Genomic DNA, 20820 nt, shown 5'->3' on the forward strand with positions numbered 1-20820 from the left:
GGGGCGTGAAAACTATGGTTTTTAACTTTTGATATGCAAGACTAGAAAGAAAATTTCTCGTTGATTTGTCTCGGGATTTGTCGTTGAAAAATATCAATTTTGTTATTTCCAGTGAAAAAATATGTCCTTCTAGATTCTGAGTAACTCAGTCCCTCCCCATATTTTCCGAGGGGTGTTGACACACTGACGGCATTGTGACACTTTGGTGATGGTTAAATCGGAGTTCTCGTTGACGGTTTTCGGTTGATTATCAACATTTTCGTTAATACCACTTAATGATTTTTTGTGTTCTCGCAAGAAAAATACCTCGCCTTTTAAGATACTTAGCCGTAGTTAGTTGAAACTGTGCATAAATATCGTAATTTTTGTCTAATTGTGTGTGTGTGTGTGTGTAAGTTTTTATGTGTGTGTCATTTTTTGTGTGTGTAAGTTTTTTGTGTGTGTGTGTGTGAGTTTTTGTGTGTATGTGTTCTGATTTTGTGTTCTCGCAAGAAAATGGCTCACCTTTAACATACTTAGCCGTAGTTAGTTGAAACTGTGCATAAATATCATAATTTTTAGTCTAATTGTGTGGCTGCTAAAGGAACAATGAGCAATTTTTTTTCTGTAGGCTAAATATCTTCGCAGTTGACCATTACCCCCCTATTTTCCGAGGGTGTTGACACACTGACGGCATTGTGACACTTTGGTGATGGTTAATCGGTGTACTCGTTGACGGTTTTCGGTTGATTATCATCATTTTCATTAATACCACTTAATGATTTTTTGTGTTCTCGCAAGAAAAATACCTCGCCTTTTAAGATACTTAGCCTTAGTTAGTTGAAACTGTGCATAAATATCGTAATTTTTGTATGATTGTGTGTGTGTGTGTAAATTTTTGTGTGTGTGTAATTTTTTTTGTGTGTGTAAGTTTTTGTGTGTGTGTAATTTTTTGTGTGTGTTAGTTTTGTGTGTGTGTGTGTGTGTGTGTGAGTTTCTTTTTGTTTGGGTAAGTTTTTTGTGTGTGTGTAAGTTTTTGTGTGTGTGGGTAATTTTTTGAGTGTGTGTAAATTTTTTTGTGTGTGTAAGTTTTTTTGTGTGTGTAAGTTTTTGTGTGTGTGTAATTTTTTGTGTGTGTGTGTTCTGATTTTGTGTTCTCGCAAGAAAATGGCTCACCATTAACATACTTAGCCGTAGTTAGTTGAAACTGTGCATAAATATCATAATTTTTAGTCTAATTGCGTGGCTACTAAAGGAACAATGAGCAATTTTTTTCTGTAGGCTAAATATCTTCGCAGTTGACCATTACCCCCCTATTTTTCCGAGGGGTGTTGACACACTGACGGCATTGTGACACTTTGGTGATGGTTAATCGGCGTTCTCGTTGACGGTTTTCGGTTGATTATCATCATTTTCATTAATACCACTTAATTCCCCCCCCCCTTTATAAAAACTGGACATTAAATTACGTACAGACTTTTACCAAGAACATTAAATCTCATGTATGCTTTTACCAAGGACATTAAATCTTGTATAGACTTCTACCAGGGACATTAAATCTCGCCCCGTGTGTAAAAAAAAAACAAGTTTCCGGCTAATTGATGAATTTTAGACATGAAAATTATGGTTATATTGAAAAATATTAAGTAATCCTGTTTATTACATTTATAAGAAACGTAAAAGTTTAAGCATTAACAATCTGTCGATTCTTAAAGAGGATTGCAACTTCAAAGGAGGCTATATCATTCAAGCTCGGGATAAATTATTTTAACCTTGTTTGTCTCTCATTTGTTTAATTTGGTGTTCAATCCCAAATCTCTCCAAGGCTGAGTTTATTATGTTTGAAAGATGTATGCAAGCAATTGTTAAAATTAGAAATGATTATCAAGTTATCATGGTTGCAGTAGTAGCTGCAATGTAGTAAATAGCGAACAGTAGTCCATCTGCGTTTGAGTTCTTGGTTTTCACTAGTTATTAGCGAAGGGTTGTAACGTTATATTCTAGTTTCTTAGACTAAATATCTTCGCAGTTGACCTTTACTTCTCTCCCCTTAACTGTGGGAAAATCTGAATGTTTTTGTCTAGTTATTCTATGGCTGTAAAAATATCAATTCTGTAGATCAGTCCCTCTCCATTCCAAATTAGATATACAACCGTCAATTGAGGCCTTATTTTTATAAGGACATTATAGTTATGAATCTCAGTTTGCCAAATCTAACAGTATCCCTCCCCTCTTAACTATGAAAAATATTTGCTATGTGGAAAGAGTTCAAAATAAAAAAATGTTTAAAAATCATTTATACAAATAAACTAATTCAATTAATTAATTTCTAAAATTGATTATAAATTCATTAACATCAAAGGCATATACTTATGAAAATAAGTGTATTTACCTTCTTCATGATTTCATGGGCTCCATTTTTAGGGGTGGGGGGGGGGGGGATTTCCCATTCCAATTCCCAGCCGAGTGGTTAGCGCTTCAGACTAGAAATCATATGAGTTTATATGTGGTCAGGAGTTTGAGTCCTGGTTTCGCTGTTTGTTTGGTTTGGAATGGGGGTAAATGTCGTGACCCTGTAAGCTCAGCCACAGTCGACCCAGCTCTAAATGGGTACCTAGAGAAATCTGGGGGGAAAACACGGGAAACGTCAGATGATTGGTCCCCCAACCACGCATTGCACTCCCGACCGAAGGCATTGATTTAGGATATTGGTATCTGCGCAACGCAGACCTTTGGTCAGGAAGCGAAAAAGTTTTTTTCAATTAAATCTGAAACACCTTGCATCAAAGAATCACTTAAGAAATTCTGGATCTCTATGTACTTGGAAAAATAATAAATAATTATTGTTTTCTGCTGCTAATTATTGTTGCTATGTGCTGACATAGCTCAAATTTCCACCCAATCATTCCTAAAAGATTCTTACTAAGAAAGTTTATGTGAGGTAGAATGTTAATTTTAGTTCATTTCTAAAAGCATTTACTGTTAGAAAAATATACATCGAAACTGTTTGGAGTTCTTATGCGGATTTTCACTTTGTTGACGCTATCATATCTTATTACTGTATTTAGTTGCCCAAAGAGAGATAAATTCATCTAAAATTTTAATAGTGTCGTTATTTTTAGTTCAACTACTACTACTACTACCACTACTACAACTCACCGCTGCACCAGAACTCTATTTTTTTTTAAGAAAATTATGGTAAATACATTTTTTTGGTTCGAAAATAAACTATTCCCGTAAAATCTGAACTAATACAGGTTTTTGATCGTAAACTTTAGGATTTGATCATAGTGTTGTCAATCTTTTAGATTGTTTGGAGCGAGAGTGACCTCACTCATGAGGAGGAAATTCTTTTGTGTTATATATGCATTGATGATGCTGATGATATGATGGAAGTCCGCTATACATCTGAAGGATTATCTTACACGTCAGATGATCTATTGAGGAGAGGGCCTTCTGGAAGAATGTGTATCGAGGATGATGATTGTCTATATGTAGATATGCCCTCCTTGAGAAATATTGAAATAGTCAGTGACGAAGATGACAGCATACAAATAATTACAATACCTCATCCTCAAATTGAGGAACTTACTATTGAGGAGGAGGTTGATGATGATGATAATGATATTTTATATTTAAAAAGCGTTATATACATCGATGTGACAAATGAATAAAAATATTTAGAAGAATCATTTATTTTTTTATCATTGATAGAAAACTTGGTTGTGTACTGATAATACTTTCTTAATAAAACTGAACTATTCATGTAAAGAAGTCTCTGTTGGTATCCTTATTCTATACATATCTAGTATGAGAAAATAAATATAGTACAATCAAATTTATTGTATGATTATAATATTAAACTCATTATGCATATCAATAATTAGATTTATCGTTAAATCATATATGAGAACTCTTCCACCACGGTTTTCGTTGTTTAAAATCCATTTCGTAGAATGACCTCTTATGTTGTCTCTTGAAGGGTCACTTTTTCGCTTCTCTTAGAACATATTCATCATAATATACAGTGTTATATCTTGCACTATATACATTTTTCATTGGGTTTTCACTGCTGTCATTTACACTATAGAGAAAGTCCTCTTTTCCCAGTCTCTTCTTCTTTCGATCTTCCTTTTCTGTCATATGAACCCTTCTTTTATAGGAGCTTACTTGCAATCGGTATAAAATTATTTCCGTATCACATATAATTTTTCTTCTCATTTCCTCCAGATTCTTCACTTTTATCACTGTCTCTATGCTGTCTAAACATGCAATAGGTTCATGAGAATGTTCAAAATCATGAAAATGTCCTTTACAAATAGAATAGTTGCAATAAAAGGATATTTCTAACTCATCTTGTTCACTCATGTTATTACACTGCTAACTAAAAACTTAGTGAATTCTATTCACAGACTAATAAAACTATAGCAAAAATCCTTTCCTTATAGTCCCTCCGCCGCTAATATGTAAGCAAGCCCTCTGATTGGCTGAGAAGGAAACACGTGATCTAACAGTTTCCTGGAAACTCATAATTTTTGTCTCGAGAAATAGCAACAAATACTGTTTCTGGATCAGAACATTTGCCTCGAGCAACAACAAGAAGGAAGTGTCATTAACCTGCTCCCATTAGACTCAATAATCCACTAAAGTGAGAAAGTTTCTGTGTTTCCAAATTCTCACTGAAAACAAAAAGACGCAAATGTGAGAAATCTACTGTCTTTTCAAATTCTCATTGACAAAAACCGTAAAAAAATCCATAAACGTGAAAAGATTCCTGTTTTTTCATATTATCTCTGACAAAAACCATAAAAACATCTATAAATGTTAAAAGAGTACTGTTTTTCAAATTGTCACTTACAAAAACCATAAAAAATACATGAAAAACATCAAATAAATCGACCAACACACCTAACCATCCAAAAAAACAGACATAAATGTGACAAAATTCCTGTTTTTCCATTCTCACTGACAACAAACAGACATAAATTATGTAAAAAAAAGTTGTAGGTGGCAGCAGGGGTGCGTGATCGGAGTTATAGGGTCATCTCTACTGTCAAAAGGGTGTAATGTCAGAACAGTTGTCAAACCTAGCCTTCATGGGTCAGAATAGAACCCACCTAAAGTTACTTTACTGCAGTAACACAGGAATAAGTGAGTATATTAATTTGGAAAACTCAGGAAATGATAGGGAGATGATCAAAATGGCAATACATGCATGCTACCAATACTACTACAATTACCACCGCTACTACCTCGAAAATTCCTCTTCAAGTTTTCGAGGTTTGCTGCACAAAAAAAAACAATGGACTTTTTGATACTAAATTGATCATTGTTTTCAATTTTTTCATTCTGAGGAATATGTAGTCCATATAGTAATTTAAAACGGACATCTTCAGAATCTTGCCTTAATTACTCATGCTGGGACTATTTAAATGTTTCGCCAAACAGAAAATCCTGCAAAAAAACGCTGCGTTTTCTTCATTGCTATTTTTTTCTAGACAGAATCCATACATGAGCCGTAGGTTTTATTAAATACATGATTTTTGCCAAACTCAATACTTAAACAAATTTACCTCATGTAATTCCTCAAGCTGGAAATAATTAAATGTTTCGCCAAATAGAGAATCCTGGAGAAAAAAATACTGCGTTTTCTTCGTTACTAATTTTTTTTTCTAGCCAGAATCCATACTTAAGCCGTGGGTTTTATTAAATATATGGTTTTTGCCAAATTCAATGCTTGGACGAATTTTTCAACCTTTTGACCTATCTAGATTGTTTATTTATGGGGAAAAAATCCCAAGTTGCTAATTCTCAACATTAAAAAAATATGGCAGCGTTTTCAAGTAAAACTTATATATAAATAAATGCATCTGGGGCTATCAAATTATCCTTTTGGATGGTTCATACTAGCTGAAAATAGCATATCAATGGTTTCAAATAATTCTGAAACGTTTCAAATTACTCTGACATCTTTTTATGTTTTGCTTAATAAAGAAATGCTCAATCATCAGCTGTTCTCCTATTCACATCGGCTTATAAAAAAAGAGCCATTCAGAAACATTTCAAATGCCAAAAATTTAAAGCAATAAATTGAAAAATTCACTCTTAATTTATGGGTTTGGAACTGTATTTTATAATTGTTAATAAAACAATATTTTACAAAATACAGTCAAATCCGATACAATTATTAAATAATTTTTTATAGTAACATAGAAATAAATTTGAATAAATTGTTTATACAAACTTATTTTGACAAAAAGATAATAACGAGCTAATTCCCTTATTACCTCAGATTTGTCATATTACAGTAATGTATAATTTTTGAAATGCTGAACTGACTGAAGATCGACATCCTGATCTTCATCAATTAGCATACATTAGGGTGCTATTCCCATGAATTAATTCGCAGTATTGACATCAGGGTTACCACTGTCCAGGATTAATCGCGGTTTTCTGGGAATTTTTTTATGCAGTCCGGGATTTTTTGCTAAAAACCAGGATTTTCTCATTAAAAAGAGATTTTAAAACGATTTTGGCTGATAGTCTACTATTTTTTTTTCTGTACGATATCCTGAATATTATCTGTTTTAGTCTGTTCCCTCTGGATTTGCGTTAGTTCGCTGAGGCAATGAGTTTTTCGCTAGGGATTTGACTTTTGAAAATTCGACACCATTGTAATGACGAGCGGTGAGTACGGAACAAAAACAGCAATGATTTTCTTTTCTTGTCATTGTAGTTAATTTTACCCCGTGCAATGCCTCGGGCAAAGTTAATCTCAGAAAAGGTAATTAAAAAGCGTACGGCATTATACTTATTCTGTTCAAAAGCATACTTATTTCAAAAGGATGCTTTTGTAAGAATGATAGTTCCGCTGTCCGCTTCTTGATTGGCGAGACTTTTGCTAAACAGAAAAGCAGGTATGGTAAAAGGGAAAGGGACGTGTGAAGATGTGATAAAAGGAAACTTTTACCGCTTGTCAAGCGATATTGAATATTAGCGCGTCTAGACTATCCATTTTCTGGAAAAATGGGATGGAAATCTTGGAATGTAGACAGGTCTTCTATCTAATTTTTACGTTTTCCGGGCAGGAAGAATCAAAGGGTCAGAAAATGGTAAAAATGGGACGGAAATGGTAGTGTGGACACCTTTTTTGGAAAAAATGTCAGAAGGAAACGATTAGACACGATATGTGATAAATAAAAATTTGTCTAAGATGTGTTTGAATAGAAGGAAAAAGATAAATTGTCTAACTGAGGCTCTAAATTTGTTTTCTATAGGTTTTGGCTTGGAAAAACAGATTTGATAAGGATAGCACCAATAAATCTGTACAGATATCTTCTGAAAAAAAAAACACCAAGTTTTGGAAAAAAAAACCGGCTATTCTGAACGACTATTCCTTTTTCCAGATTTCAGTCCCATTTTCCAGAAATTGGATAGTCTGGACGCGCTATATGGCTGCGAAGTATGACGTTAATTCCTGGGCGGGAAATTCAAATAACGATGAAACGTGGATGCGTCAGCACGTTTTTTTGGAAATTTGGTGAATTGCTTTGATCTAAAATATTTGTCGTAGATCCTACCAATCCACCAGAACGTTTTCACAGAAATAATACTAGTAATATTGACCATCAGTTGTTAGTCACAGGCAGCGCGCTAGCGCTCCCAAAGTAAAGAACGATGTGGGCACAATGTGTGTTTTTTTTCTTCAGCCGGGCACTTCGTATCGAAGGAAATGTTGTAGAAACTTCGAAAAGGGCTCATTCGATTGGAAATTGTAGTGGCTAGTGCGCTTTTTAATAGTCGAAAGCGATTGGAGGGCAACTAGCCCCCCCCCCTCCACGCCCATAATTCCCCCAAACACATCCAATCAAAATTTTGAGATAGCCATTTCGTTCAGCGTAGTTGATTTCTAGATAGAAAATATGTTTTTGAGGAGGACACTCCCACAACTCTCGGATTAAGGGTTTTAAGTTATGCTCTGAGGGCATATAAGAACGATGTTGGTACAATGTACTATGTATTATTTTTTTTCCTTTAGAGCAGGGCACTTCATATGGAAGGGTTCGTCATAGAAACTTCAAAAGGGGCTCATTCGATTGGAAATTGAGAGTTTGAGTGTCCTTTTTAATAGTCGAAAGTGATTGAAGGGCAAGTAGCCCCTCCCCCCACGCCCATCATTCCACCAAACACATCCAGTCAAAATTTTGAGATAGCCATTTTGTTCAGCGTAGTTGATTTACAGATAGAAAATATGCTTTTGAGGAGGACACTCCCCCACAACCCTCAGGGCCATGGTTTTAAGTTATGCCCTGGGGCCACATAAGGTTTATACAGAAGGCGTTGTCGTAGAAACTTCAAAACAGGCTCATTCGATTGGAAATTCGAAGGGCTAGTACCCTTTTCAATAGTCGAAAGTGATTGGAGGGCAACTAGCCCCCCCCCACGCCCATCATTTCCCCAAACACATCCAATCATAATTTTGAGATAGCTATTTTGTTCAGCGTAGTTGATTTCAAGATAGAAAGTATGTTTTTGAGGAGGAAACTCCCCCACAACCCTCGGGGCAAGGGTTTTAAGTTATGCCCAGGGGTATATAAGAACGATGTTAGCACAATGTACTATTTATTATTTTTTTTCCTTTAGAGCATGGTAAAACATATAGAAGTAGTCCTATTAAAAACTTAAAAAGGGGCTCATTCAGTTGGAACTTGAGAGCTCTAGTGCATTTTTAGATAGTCGAACGTGATTTGAAGGCAACTAGCCCCCCCCCCCCTACGCCCATCATTTCCCGAAACACATCCAATCAAAATTTTAAGATAGCCATTTTGTTCAGCGTAGTTGATTTCCAGATAGAAAATATGTTTTTGAGGAGGACACTCCCCCACAACCCTCGGGGCAAGGGTTTTAAGTTATGCTCTGGGGGCATATAAGGTTTTTATAGAAGGCGTTCTCGTAGAAACTTCAAAAAAGGCTCATTCGATTGGAAATTCAACGGGCTAGTGCCCTTTTTAATAGTAGAAAGTGATTGTAGGGCAACTAGCCCCCCCCCATGCTCATCATTTCCCCAAACACATCCAATCAAAATTTTTAGATAGCCATTTTGTTCAGCGTAGTTGATTTCCAGATAGAAAGCATGTGCTTGAGGAGGACAATGCCCCATAAAAAACCTCGGGGCAAGGGTTTTAAGTTATGCCCTCATGGCATATAAGAACGATGTTGGCACAATGTACTATTTATTATTTTTTCCTATAGAGCTGGGCACTTCATATGGAAGGGGTCGTCGTAGAAACTTCAAAAGGAACTCATTCGATTAGAAGTTGAGAGTTCTAGTGCCCTTTTTAATAATCAAAAGTGATTGGATGGCAACTAGTCCCCCCTAGCCCATCATTCCTCCAAACACATCCAATCAAAATTTTGAGATAGCCCTTTTGTTCAGCATAGTTGATTTCCAGATATAAAATATGTTTTTGAGGAGGACACTCCCCCCACAACCCTCAGAGCAAGGGTTTTAAGTTATGCCCTGGGGTCATATAAAGTTTTTATAGAAGGTGTTGTCGTAGAAACTTCAAAACAGGCTCATTCGATTGGAAATTCAAAGGGCTAGTACCCTTTTAATAGTCGAAAGTTATTGGAGGGTAACTAGCTCCCCCCCCGCCCATCATTCCCCCTAACACATCCAATCAAAATTTTGAGATAGCTATTTTGTTCAGCGCAGTTGATTTCCAGATATAAAATATATTTTTGAGGAGGGTACTCCCCCACAACCCTCAGGGCAAGGGTTTTAAGTTATGCCCTGGGGGTATATAAAGTTTTTAAAGAAGGCGTTGTCGTAGAAACTTCAAAAAAAGTTCATTCGATTGGAAATTCAAAGGGCTAGTGCCCTTTTTAATAGTCGAAAGTGATTTGAGGGCAACAAGCCCCCCCCCCCCCCCACCACGCCCATCATTTCCCCAAACACATCCAATCCAAATTTTGAGATAGCCATTTTGTTCAGCGTAGTTGATATCCAGATAGAAAATTTGTTTTTGAGGAGGACACTCCCCCACAGCCCTCATGGCAAGGGTTTTAAGTTATGCCCTGGGGCATAAAAGGTTTTATAGAAAACGATACCATAGAAACTTCTAGAAATAGTTCAATCGATTGCAGATTCAAAGTGCTCACGCCCTTTTAATAGTCGAAAGTGATTAGAGGGCAATTAGCCCCCCTCCCCTCACGCCCATAATTCCCCAAAACACATCCAATACAAATTTTTAGATAGCCATTTTGTTCAGCGTAGTTGATTTCCAGATAGAAAATATATTTTTAAGGAGGACACTCCCCCACAACCCTTAGGGCAAGGATTATAAGTCATGCCCTTGGGGCATATAAATCTTTGTCGTATTTTATTGAAATCTTTGTCGTAGAAACTTGAAAAATGTCTCATTCGATTTGAAATTCAAAGGGTTAGTACCCTTTTTAATAGTCGAAAGTGATTGGAGGGCAACTAACCCCCCTCTCACGCCCACCTTTTCCCCAAACACATCCAATCAAAATTTTTAGATAGCCTTTTTATTCAACGTAGTTGAAAGTTTTGGAAATTAGGTCTTTCAGGATGACAACCCCTCCCCCCAAAGCCCTCAGGGCAAGGGTTGGAAGTTATACCCTAGGGCATATTACGTTTTTATTGAAAGCGGTGTCGTAGAAACTTCAAAAGCGCTCATTCAATTGGAAATTGAAAGGGCTAGTGTCTTTTTTAATAATTGAAAGTGATTGAATAGTGACTCTCACGCCCGCCATTTTCCAAAACACATCCAATAATTTTGAGATATCCATTTTGTTCAACGTCCTTGAACGTGTTGGAAATTAGGTCTTTTAGGATGATAACCCCCTCAGGGCCCTCAGTGCAAGGGTTGTAAGTTATGCCCTGGGGACATATAAAGCTTATATAGAAAGTTGTTGTATAAATCATAGGCAGCAGGATCGCGCTGCTTAAGTGAAGAACGGGGACACTCGAGAACGAGACAAGAAACGGGGACTAATTAAAGAGGAGGATACTCCCCCACAACCCTCAGGGCAAGGGTTTTAAGTTATGCCCTGCTGGGCATATAAGAACGATGTTGGCACAATGTATTACTTATTAATTTTTACCTTTAGAGCAGGGCACTTCGTATCGAAGAAGTTGTTGTAGAGATTTGAAAAAGCGCTCATTCAATTGAAAATTGGGGTGGCTTTTGTCCTTTTTAATAGTCGAGAGGGATTGGAGGTCGAATAACACCCCTTTCAAGCCCACCATTTCCCCAAACACATCCAGTCAAAATTTTCAGATAGCCTTGTTGTTTAACGTAGTTGAAAGTTCTGGAAATTCGGTCTTAGAGGATGACAACCACCCTGAGAGACCTTAGGGTAAGGCTCGTAATTTATGCCCTGGGGGCATATAACGTGTTTATAGAAAGCGTTGTCGTTTCCAAAAGGGCTAATTCGATTGGAAATCGAAAGGGCTAGTGCCCTTTTTAATAGTCAAAAGTGATTGGAAGGCTTGACATTTTTATAGTAAAGATCGATGTGGGTATAATTTATTATTTTTTGTTGTTGTTGTTGTTTAGACCAGGGCACTTCTTATCAAAGGAGTTGTCGTGGGAACTTCGAAAAGGGCTCATTCGATTGAAAATAGAAAGGGCTGATGCCCTTTTTAATAGTCGGAGGTGATTTGAGCGCAAGTAATCCCTCTTCCACTCCTACCCTCCCACGCCAACCCTCCCATTTCTGCTCTTAAAATTTAACCAAATCAAAATAGCGTAAGTGTATCCAAGCTATCAAAGAAAGTAGAGAGATTTTTTTTTGCGAATGGTATCAACTTTTCCATTTCAGGTCAACTAAAGGAGGTATGAAAGTAAATTAAACAGTACTATTTGTGTCCAGATTTTTAATCAGGTATATGTTGTTAAAAATTGCTGAAAATTTTTCTCCAGCATACAAATTGCGGGCCAAACTATAAAGTCTTAAAAAACGAAAAGATTTAAACTATTATTTTATTTTTCCCTGAAGAGACTATGTCAATATAAAACGAGCAGAAATTAATTTAAAAAACTTTTTCCACAAAATAATTTTTTCGAAGAAAAGTAAAGAACTCCATTAAAAAAATGAGCAAAAATAAAATCAAAAAATCTACCAAGCGTGAAACCACAAAATCAGCACCGAAAAATAAATGAAACCCAAAACGAACAGAAATTACAATATTTAACCGAGTCAAACTCAAAACGAGCAGAAATTAACATAAGTTGGGCGCAAAACCTCTATGACTTCCCAAAGCCAGAACAAAATCTGCACTTTACTTCAGATATTGAAAAAGTAAAGAACAATCAACGAAGATAAACAGCTACAACTCATCACGAAGCAATTCAGGCGATGAAGTGCTAAGAATCTGAGGTGTGTTTGAAAGTGACGGCTTTTGAAATTTGTCCCACAGTTTCGGTTTTTAGGTTTGAAATCTAAACCCTTCAATTTTACATTTTTAGGAGGAAATTTGCCAGTTTTAAAACACTAATTAGGCTGGTTTTTAAATTCGGGATAAGCTGCTTACAAAGATGTTTGGCAGATTTTAAAGCAATTAATTTATGATTTTTTTTTAGCTGATTTTTTCTGGATTCTTTCTCGTTCGTATTCTAGGGAATCAAAAACCAATACAATCTATGTCACTTCAAAACGGAAACGACGTAATCGGCTACCGAGGTATTTGAACAACTATGCAAGTTGAAACGCACACCTCTAATTGGATTAGGTATACCAAGAAAAAGAAAACTTATATAACATATAATAATTAGTTTAAAAAATAATATTTTATCACTAGTATTCAGGTCATGTGAATAATAATAATTTTCAATTGAAAAGAAAAACATGAGGTCATAATCGAAAAAGTCGCACACTTTTTTTTGTGTCGCACACACAAACTTTTTTTTTTTTTTAAGTTTGCCTCTTTTTTAGATTCTTGATCAGCATGCCTAAGACTCTAGGTAGGCATGCCTTTCCAAAAACTAACCTGACAAGTATGTGCCCAATAAGAGAGTCATTCATACTCCTGCCATTTACCCGTGCCCCAGCCATTTAAACATTTGCCTCTCAATTACATGGACTATCTGTCTTGGCTTTTCTCTGTCTACAATTACCCAGCGTCTTGATGCAACCTATGCAACCTATTGCAAAATACTTGATAACTTCAATTCAAAATCAACGGATTTTGAATTGAAGGCTTTACCCGTCCTCGTCCTCATCCGAATTTAAAGCATTGACTAGTGTCGAATTCTGGCTGAAGGGATCCACCTGTTTCCATTCCTTGGTAGCCTAAGTCAAATCGCTAGGGATCACCCAGTCATGGACTCCACTAGACGACCTAAGGACAAGTTGCCTCTTTTTCATTAGGGAAAAAACACTCGAGATATTTAGTTTTTTGCGATTTTTGGTTCTTATGACCGACAAAATCGAGAACTGTTTTTTTGCTCAAGAACGTGAATGGGGCAAGCTGCAGAGAGTCAGAAAGAACTTTGGCAAGTATGGAAACAGTTCATTTCCAGAAGCGTCTTTAAAAAGGGACAAAGCTTTCTAAAATTTGCACGGATTTTCGAGGTCCAACTGTGAAACGTGACGGAGAATCGTTTTCCTCCGTGACGAGAGCTCTTCCCATTCAGAGTGTATTTATCGCATTTTTCATCGTCTCTCCCTCCGTCTTGCAGGTTCTGAAAGCTACCTTTTCGAATCGTACCATCAGAGGCACAATGGATAATATTTGTCTCTCGGGAGAGATTGCTTCATGACGATCAAGAGCTCTCAAATTAGACAGTGTTTCATCCCGATAGCTAATCCACTTACGTATCTGGTCAGCTAATTCTATGTAATATATTTTCACTGTCTTTCTGAAAGCATCGAGTTCCTTTTGTTTAAGAGGCAACACAGTGAAATGTACTTCTACATTTGCAGCAAAGGCAAGCATATCATCAGGTAACTAGTTCTCAGGGACTAGGACGGTTCCGAAAACGTCCTGAGGGTTGATTACTACCGTTTTGACAAACTCTCTAAGCACTATCTCGTAGAGCTCACGGGCTTTGACTAAAAGAAGATGAATGCTTGTTCCTGCGCTTTGGAATTCCACATTGAATTTGTTTATTTTTGGCAGCATATAATTCAGGAAGTACAAGTATGCCTTGAACACTGGGTTCAACATTGCTCCATAGATAGCCTTTGCTTTGTCGACATAGGATCTCTCACTGACAGCCCCATCTAAGGCATGCCTCGAAAAAAAAATGTAGCAACGCTCTCCACTGTTGAAGCATGCGCGCTATAGCAGAGTGAAGAGAGATAGCCAGCAAACACCACATATGGAGAGCAGTCGGTGATTTGGAAGATAGGAAAATTCATGATATTCTGCTAGTTGATCCATTCTCTTTGGGCTATTCATGACAAATACAATTAAATCCCGCAAACAACTCTCCAGTTCATTGGGGATTTGTTTATGGGCGTAGGCAGTATATTGTCTAGGGGGGGGGGCAGTCGATAGTGTGATGGAGGGCCTTTTATCAACTGCTTTTCGTACCATCTTCTTTTTCAGCCATATCTAATGTAAATTTGAATGTCTAGGGGGGGCAACTGCCCCCCTGCTACCCCCTCCCTACGCCCATGGAGTTGTTTCGCCGCCGCGGAAGCACATAGTGCAAAGTTGTGGCAAATACAATCAAGTATAAACAGTCCAGGTACCTCTTGCACTAAAAGGGTGGTTAAACCTTTGTCTTTGGCCATATTTACAGAAGTATTTTCAAGTCCTATGCCAATTAGTACATTAATGGCGACCAAATAATCAGTGATCAGTTTCCTCTGGTCCTCCCAATTTGCATCATCCACCTCCAGCAACCCCAAAAATTCTTCCTTTGCTTCCTTGTTTTCATTTACATAATTTGCCATCAATACTAGGCTCTTTTTTGTCGAGCGATCTGTCAATTCGTCGGCAATCAGAAAAAAAATTCATTATTCAGTTCCTTCGATATAAATTTTGTTTCATATGAAGAAGTTACATTGGAGATGATGGTAGTTGCTTTGGTTCTCTTGATCTTGATACAAGACGCAAATTCCGAGTCACTGAAAGTTGACTTTACTAGCTTTTCTAAGGAGTTCATTTTCAAAATAGGAAGGTCTTCGACAGAGAAGTAGGTGGCTAAACGTAGTTCTGCATTTGTAACTTTGTTTGCGTGCAGTTGTTTTGCAGAAATTGCAGAAGTGAAGAGATCTTAGATGAACTTCTTCTTTGGTAGCGTTCACACTTTTCACGTGACTTTGGCATGAAGCATGTTTCTTAAGAACAGACACACACCCTTTCATGCATTTTTTGCAATATTTGCAGTACGCCGACTTTGAATCAAGAGGGCACCGGGTAATGAATGTTTTCAGTTCTCTATCTTGCAACCATTCGTCCCTAAACTTCTGTTGGTACAGCAGTTTTCCTAGGCGTTTTACTGACCTTTTATCCACATTCTCAATACCTGCAAAATTTTCATCTTCCGAACTAAGATCAGAAATAAGATCACCTCGTTTTTCATTCCTGGAGTTTGCAATATTGCATGATACCTGAACTGTACCAGTGTCGGATCTATGAGTTTCATCCATAATGCATTCAGTGTCTAATTCGCGATCTGATCTCTGGGCTTCTATTTCTCTTTCATTTTTATGACTATCAGATATGTTGGATTCGTCAGATTTTTCATTTTCATTTACTCTCCTGGTCCTTCTTGCATTAGCAAACAGTGAACTACTGTACGGTTTAATTTCACGCGGTTTGATCTTCATGATCTACAATAAAAAAAAAGTTTTGTATTTTTTGAGACTTCAAAAGAGTCTAGCAAGAGAATATCTGCGGAATTGCAGTGAATTGCACCTACTATGGTAGCTATAGAGTCGTTCGGGATTGAGTTTCCCTCAATATAAAGAGAAAAAGTGCGTTATTTGATTGAATTTATTTATCTGCTCTTATTTCTCGTTATATGGCTTGCCCTCGTTAACTCTATGTCAAGGCTCTGTTCCTTCATCTTTTATATTGTGCAATTATTCTATTAAACAATCACAGTATCCTAATAATGATGACAATTTTAGTTTGTTTGTTCAAAAGCCCACAAGGACCTTGACAAAACGGGCAAATACAAACCAACAAGATAAGCTCAATCGTAATAAACCTGCTGCAAAATAGCTCTCTGATTCAATATCTAGTCTCAGGAACTTCCCCATATTGCAGTGCAGTACTTGTTTGCTTTGGTATTAATGAAGAAAGCAGTTCTCTTTTTCTGGAGAAAAAAAAAATTCCACTAATAAAGCTACTCTTTTCTTTCTACTATGTAATATTTGTTATAGAATTAGAATTCCAACCTATGTCATGGAATTAGTTGCCTACGCAGGAATCTTTGTAAGGGGGATGAAAGAGGAAGACGACACTTCGAGAAGTCAAAATTTCATATGCTTAAAAAAGGTAAAAAAGACTCCTCAAAAAGACTAGTAAACAATCGTACGCGATCCGCAAAATCATTGTGGCTTCCCGCAGAACGCAGCATAAGGAAGCTAGGGATTAGCCAGAACAAACGTAAAAATTCAAAATAAGCAACGATAAGTAATGACGATTAATTGTAACTTGGATTTATTGAGAACTGAACTTAGGAAAATCCTTTTCTTAAATTCTAGTTTACATTTCCCAAAGTTTTTTTTTTTTTTTTTTAACAACTATTCGGATATAACTATTCTTTCAATTGCAGGTGTTGACAAGAATGAAAAGAACGGAGCCGATCATGGTGTTTGTGTTGACTCCACGAATCGAAGAAAAGAAGAAACAACATTGGCAACGGATGGCGATTTCAATGACAAGGATGGAGATGATCTTGACCAGAACAAAATGTTAGATCAGCATGCTGCATCCAAAGAGAGACCTTTCCATTGTTCTACGATAGCTTCACCCGACGACGAAACTAATGTAAGTCATGTGTTGGTAGTATTTATTTACGTTATCTCAAATTTACTTTACTTTATTTACTTTATTTCAAACAGAGGTACACAATTAAAAAATTACTTGAATTGCTCAATTACTTGAACTCCTTTTTTGAAGCAAATGCTGTTCAATATAGGTTGTCGTAATTTTTTCAAAAGTTCTTGCGACGATTCTTAATTCAACTACAAATGCATTCGATTAAAAGTGGAAAAAGAAATGATACAAAAGCCTTATTCAGTATGATACCTAGAATATACAGTTCAAAATATATAAAAACAAATTAATCATTTTGGTTAAAAAGTTCTGTATATAAAAACACGCCTATAGATAACGATACGTAATCATTAATCGTTATAATCGTAATCGTAAAAAAAATTAGATCAGCTTACTGCATCCAAAGAAGAACCTTTCAATTGTTCTACTGTAGCTCTACACAATGACGAAAATAAGTTCATATGTTGGTAGTATTTATTTGCCTTATCATGTATAATTTAAAAGAGTAGGTGCACAAGTAAGGGGTTACTTGTATTGTTCAACCCAGTGATTAAACTTGTTTGTCATGAAGAAACTACAGTTCAACATATGTTGACGTACTTTTTTCACGTCATTACAATTTGATTATGACCGTTTTCAATTTAATCGCAAATAAACTTCAATTAAAAGTGGACAAAGAAATATTATTCAAGTCTTATTCAGTATGTTCCCTATAGAAAAGAATAGAATTCATTTGCGCTTAAGGCCCATGGACCTTGTCAAAATATTAAACAAACAACAATTATACACAAATTACAAAAGTTCTAACAAAATTCTATTGAAACCATGCTCTATGATCCATTGCGAGACGGAGGAATCGTGCCATATTTCTTACACCGATATAACTGTCATGCGCACAGTGACGGTGGCCGGCGTTTACCCTCCCCCCCGGCGATTACCCTCTGTAAAATAGCCCCCCTCCTCACGGGAAATAATCCCCCCGGAAAATATCCCACGCGGGAAATACCCCCCCCCCCCGGAAATAGCACCCGGAAAATACCCCCCGGAAAATGCCCCCTGGAAATACCCCCCCCCCCCGTGGAAAATAAGGCTTTTCAAATTTGAAAAGTTTATTTGAGTTTATTTTTTGAATAGTTTTGGTACTTGTGTATTATTGGCAACTCGCTCAAGTTTACACTGTAAAACTCAAGAACAAACCGGATTCTTCGTTATATTTTTTTTTCAGCTTAGCGCGAGACAAGACAGAGATAAGTGACAGAATTTACGGGAAATATATAATTTGGGCTATATAAAACAATTTTTTATAGGTTTGGACACTAAAAAATTACAGAGGAATAGCGAGGTATCTGGAAATTTTGTTAACTAAAAAAAAAAAAAAAAAAAAAAATCCCAGTATAAAGTAAATGTAATGTTTCATTTAAGTGTTTTTCCAAGTATTAAGTGTTTTTTTTGTCAATAACCATTTTTCCGAGTATTAAGTACCATTCTTAGGTTAATGCAGTGTTTCATTTAAATGCTTTATGATGATCGCTGATCAAAGTTTATGTTATTTGTGCCTTTCATTTATGCTATTTTACTCTGTTCATCGCCGTATATTTGGCTTTAAAATATGCTTCTCTATCTGTCTATCTAATATGCAAAACAATTGTACCAAACATATTTACATGCGCACACGCTATTCTCTACCCCCCCCCCCCAATATGCAAATCTATAGCCCAAATTTATTTATAAAGTAACGAAGAAACTAACGAAAAATCTGGTGTGTTCTCGAATTTTACACAGCGTAAACTTGAGTGAGTGGCGCATAACACAGAAGTACCGAAATTCCTCCCCCACTACGGAAAAAAAACTCAAATAAAATTCTCAAATTTGGAAAGCCTTAACTTCCACGGGGTAGTATTTTACGGGGGGGGGTAATCACCCAAACGCCTAAAAACCACAGCGAACACTCAAAATCAAAATCCTCCCTATTAAACACTTAAATTCTCCGATAATTCAATTCTTCACATAAGTGATATTTACTTTCTTTCAAACTTCCACAGACAGAACAAAAATATAGACCAGCCTTTGACCCCTCCCTCACATTAAACTTTTTTCTTTGGTCCAGTAGCAAACTATAAGCCCATGTTTCAGTCAATAGCTCTATTTCCTTTTCATTTAAACTCATCTTCAGAAATATAACTTTGCCCTAAATCCCTTTTGACCGACAGTAAAGACCCGGAGAAGCCGAAAGCGAACGTTTGGGCATGCCATGCCTGCCCCAAACCAACCCCCCACAAATACTTATCCACACTGATCTAAAATACTTTTTAATTTGGTACGGCCACAACCCATCTGGCCCACACTTCAACAGTTCTAAATAAGCCGCCTTCGTACACCCCCCTCCAAACCCTAGATCCATAGTGCTTACCACCTAAGACTTTACCCTGAAAATCTTTTAAACTACTTGGATATTTTTAATACCCCTAAGCTGACTTCTTGATGCCATATTACAACATACCTTGCTTATCCCATCAAACTTTCTATATGGCTCCAAATTTTATTAAAATATATTAATTAGTTTGGTAGAAAATCTGTATACAGCAATATGCCTTCAGCGTAAAGAGGGTGGAATTCGGAAATTTGGGAATCCCTAGCATTTAAGGCAATTTCTGTTTGTTTGAAAGCCGGTCTTTAGTTACTCTTGAAAACCTTTGCTTTTTGTCATCTACTACCATATAAACAGTATTTATCTATGCTATCGTGCGTGATATGAAAGATACATTTCCGTATTTTTTTTTGGGGCGGGGGGAAGGGTTGTTAATGTAAATGTCTAGGAATCAATTGACCCTAGCCCTGAATAGAAATACCATACTTGGAAACGATTATTACTTTAACGATTATTTGGAAACGAGACTGCCCGAGTGTTTAAGAATTTTTTGTTTTTGGATTTAAATGATAATAATTAGTTAAAGAGATTAATAAGCTTCTACAATTGAAGCTGTAGCTGAAAGACTTTAGTATATGTTTTAAAATTTTATGTAACAGTTCTTAAGCTAGGAGCTTTAGGCTAGTTGACTTTAATTTGTCATGAGACGCCGATGCGTATAGACGCTAAGGTTGATTAATATCCTAATGTAGGATAATCCTAAATTTAATATTTAAAATGAAAATTAGATAACAAAATTACTGTTTTTTAATATAAAAAATAACGTTATAGCTTAAAAGAAACAGAAATATCCCCGTATGTGAAAGGGACTGTTGCATTGTTATTTTTAATTTATATATAAAAGTAAGGTGCATTCCCTTACATACCAGCAGCTAATTCCACTAGGTATCACAAGATATCTATCCTCCATCCTGTTGTAAAAGATATCCTCCTCAGAAAAATACAAAAATAAAACTGAAAACTAAACTGTTTTCTGCGAAAAGTTGTCAGCTTTTTCTCTTTTGCAAAGTTTGTAAGCCTGGAAGAAACATCCCTTCGGTTAAGACACGGGAATTTCATAATGATTTTCTCTCACTGCATATTATTTTACTGATCAGTTCAACCTAATGTGGGATAACACTGAATGTGATAATAAAAACGCACATAAGTTAACAAAATCGAGGCATTTTTAATGAATATGAAAAATAATATTTAAGCTTAAGAGGAGCTGAAGTCATCCTGTATTTGGTAGGGACTATTCCGCTCCTATTCTTAGCTTCTATATTTGCACATTAGGGGTATGGGGGGGGGGGGGGTAAATAATAGCATATATTCAATACATAACCTAACCTAACCTAGGTACCCCCCCCCTAAACCCCCCAAAAAAAACAGTTTATAAGAAATCACGCTTTGCAGTCCATTATCTCTTGCAAATACCCGTTTGACTGGT

General features: G+C 36.4%; 1 protein-coding gene across 1 annotated transcript in view; it reads left to right on the plus strand.

The window, feature by feature from the left end:
- Positions 1-20820, plus strand: part of LOC148950856 (uncharacterized) — a 198549-nt gene that overhangs the window by 62088 nt on the left and 115641 nt on the right. The window contains exon 10 of the mRNA XM_089090933.1: positions 16740-16954. Coding sequence (XP_088947059.1) covers positions 16740-16954 — 215 coding nt within the window. The remainder of the gene's footprint in view (positions 1-16739; positions 16955-20820) is intronic.

Source organism: Artemia sp. Qi Xiang Cuo, chromosome 6 (genome assembly GCF_049724085.1).
Source record: "Artemia sp. Qi Xiang Cuo chromosome 6, ASM4972408v1, whole genome shotgun sequence".
Taxonomy (NCBI): Eukaryota; Metazoa; Arthropoda; class Branchiopoda; order Anostraca; family Artemiidae; genus Artemia; species Artemia sp. Qi Xiang Cuo.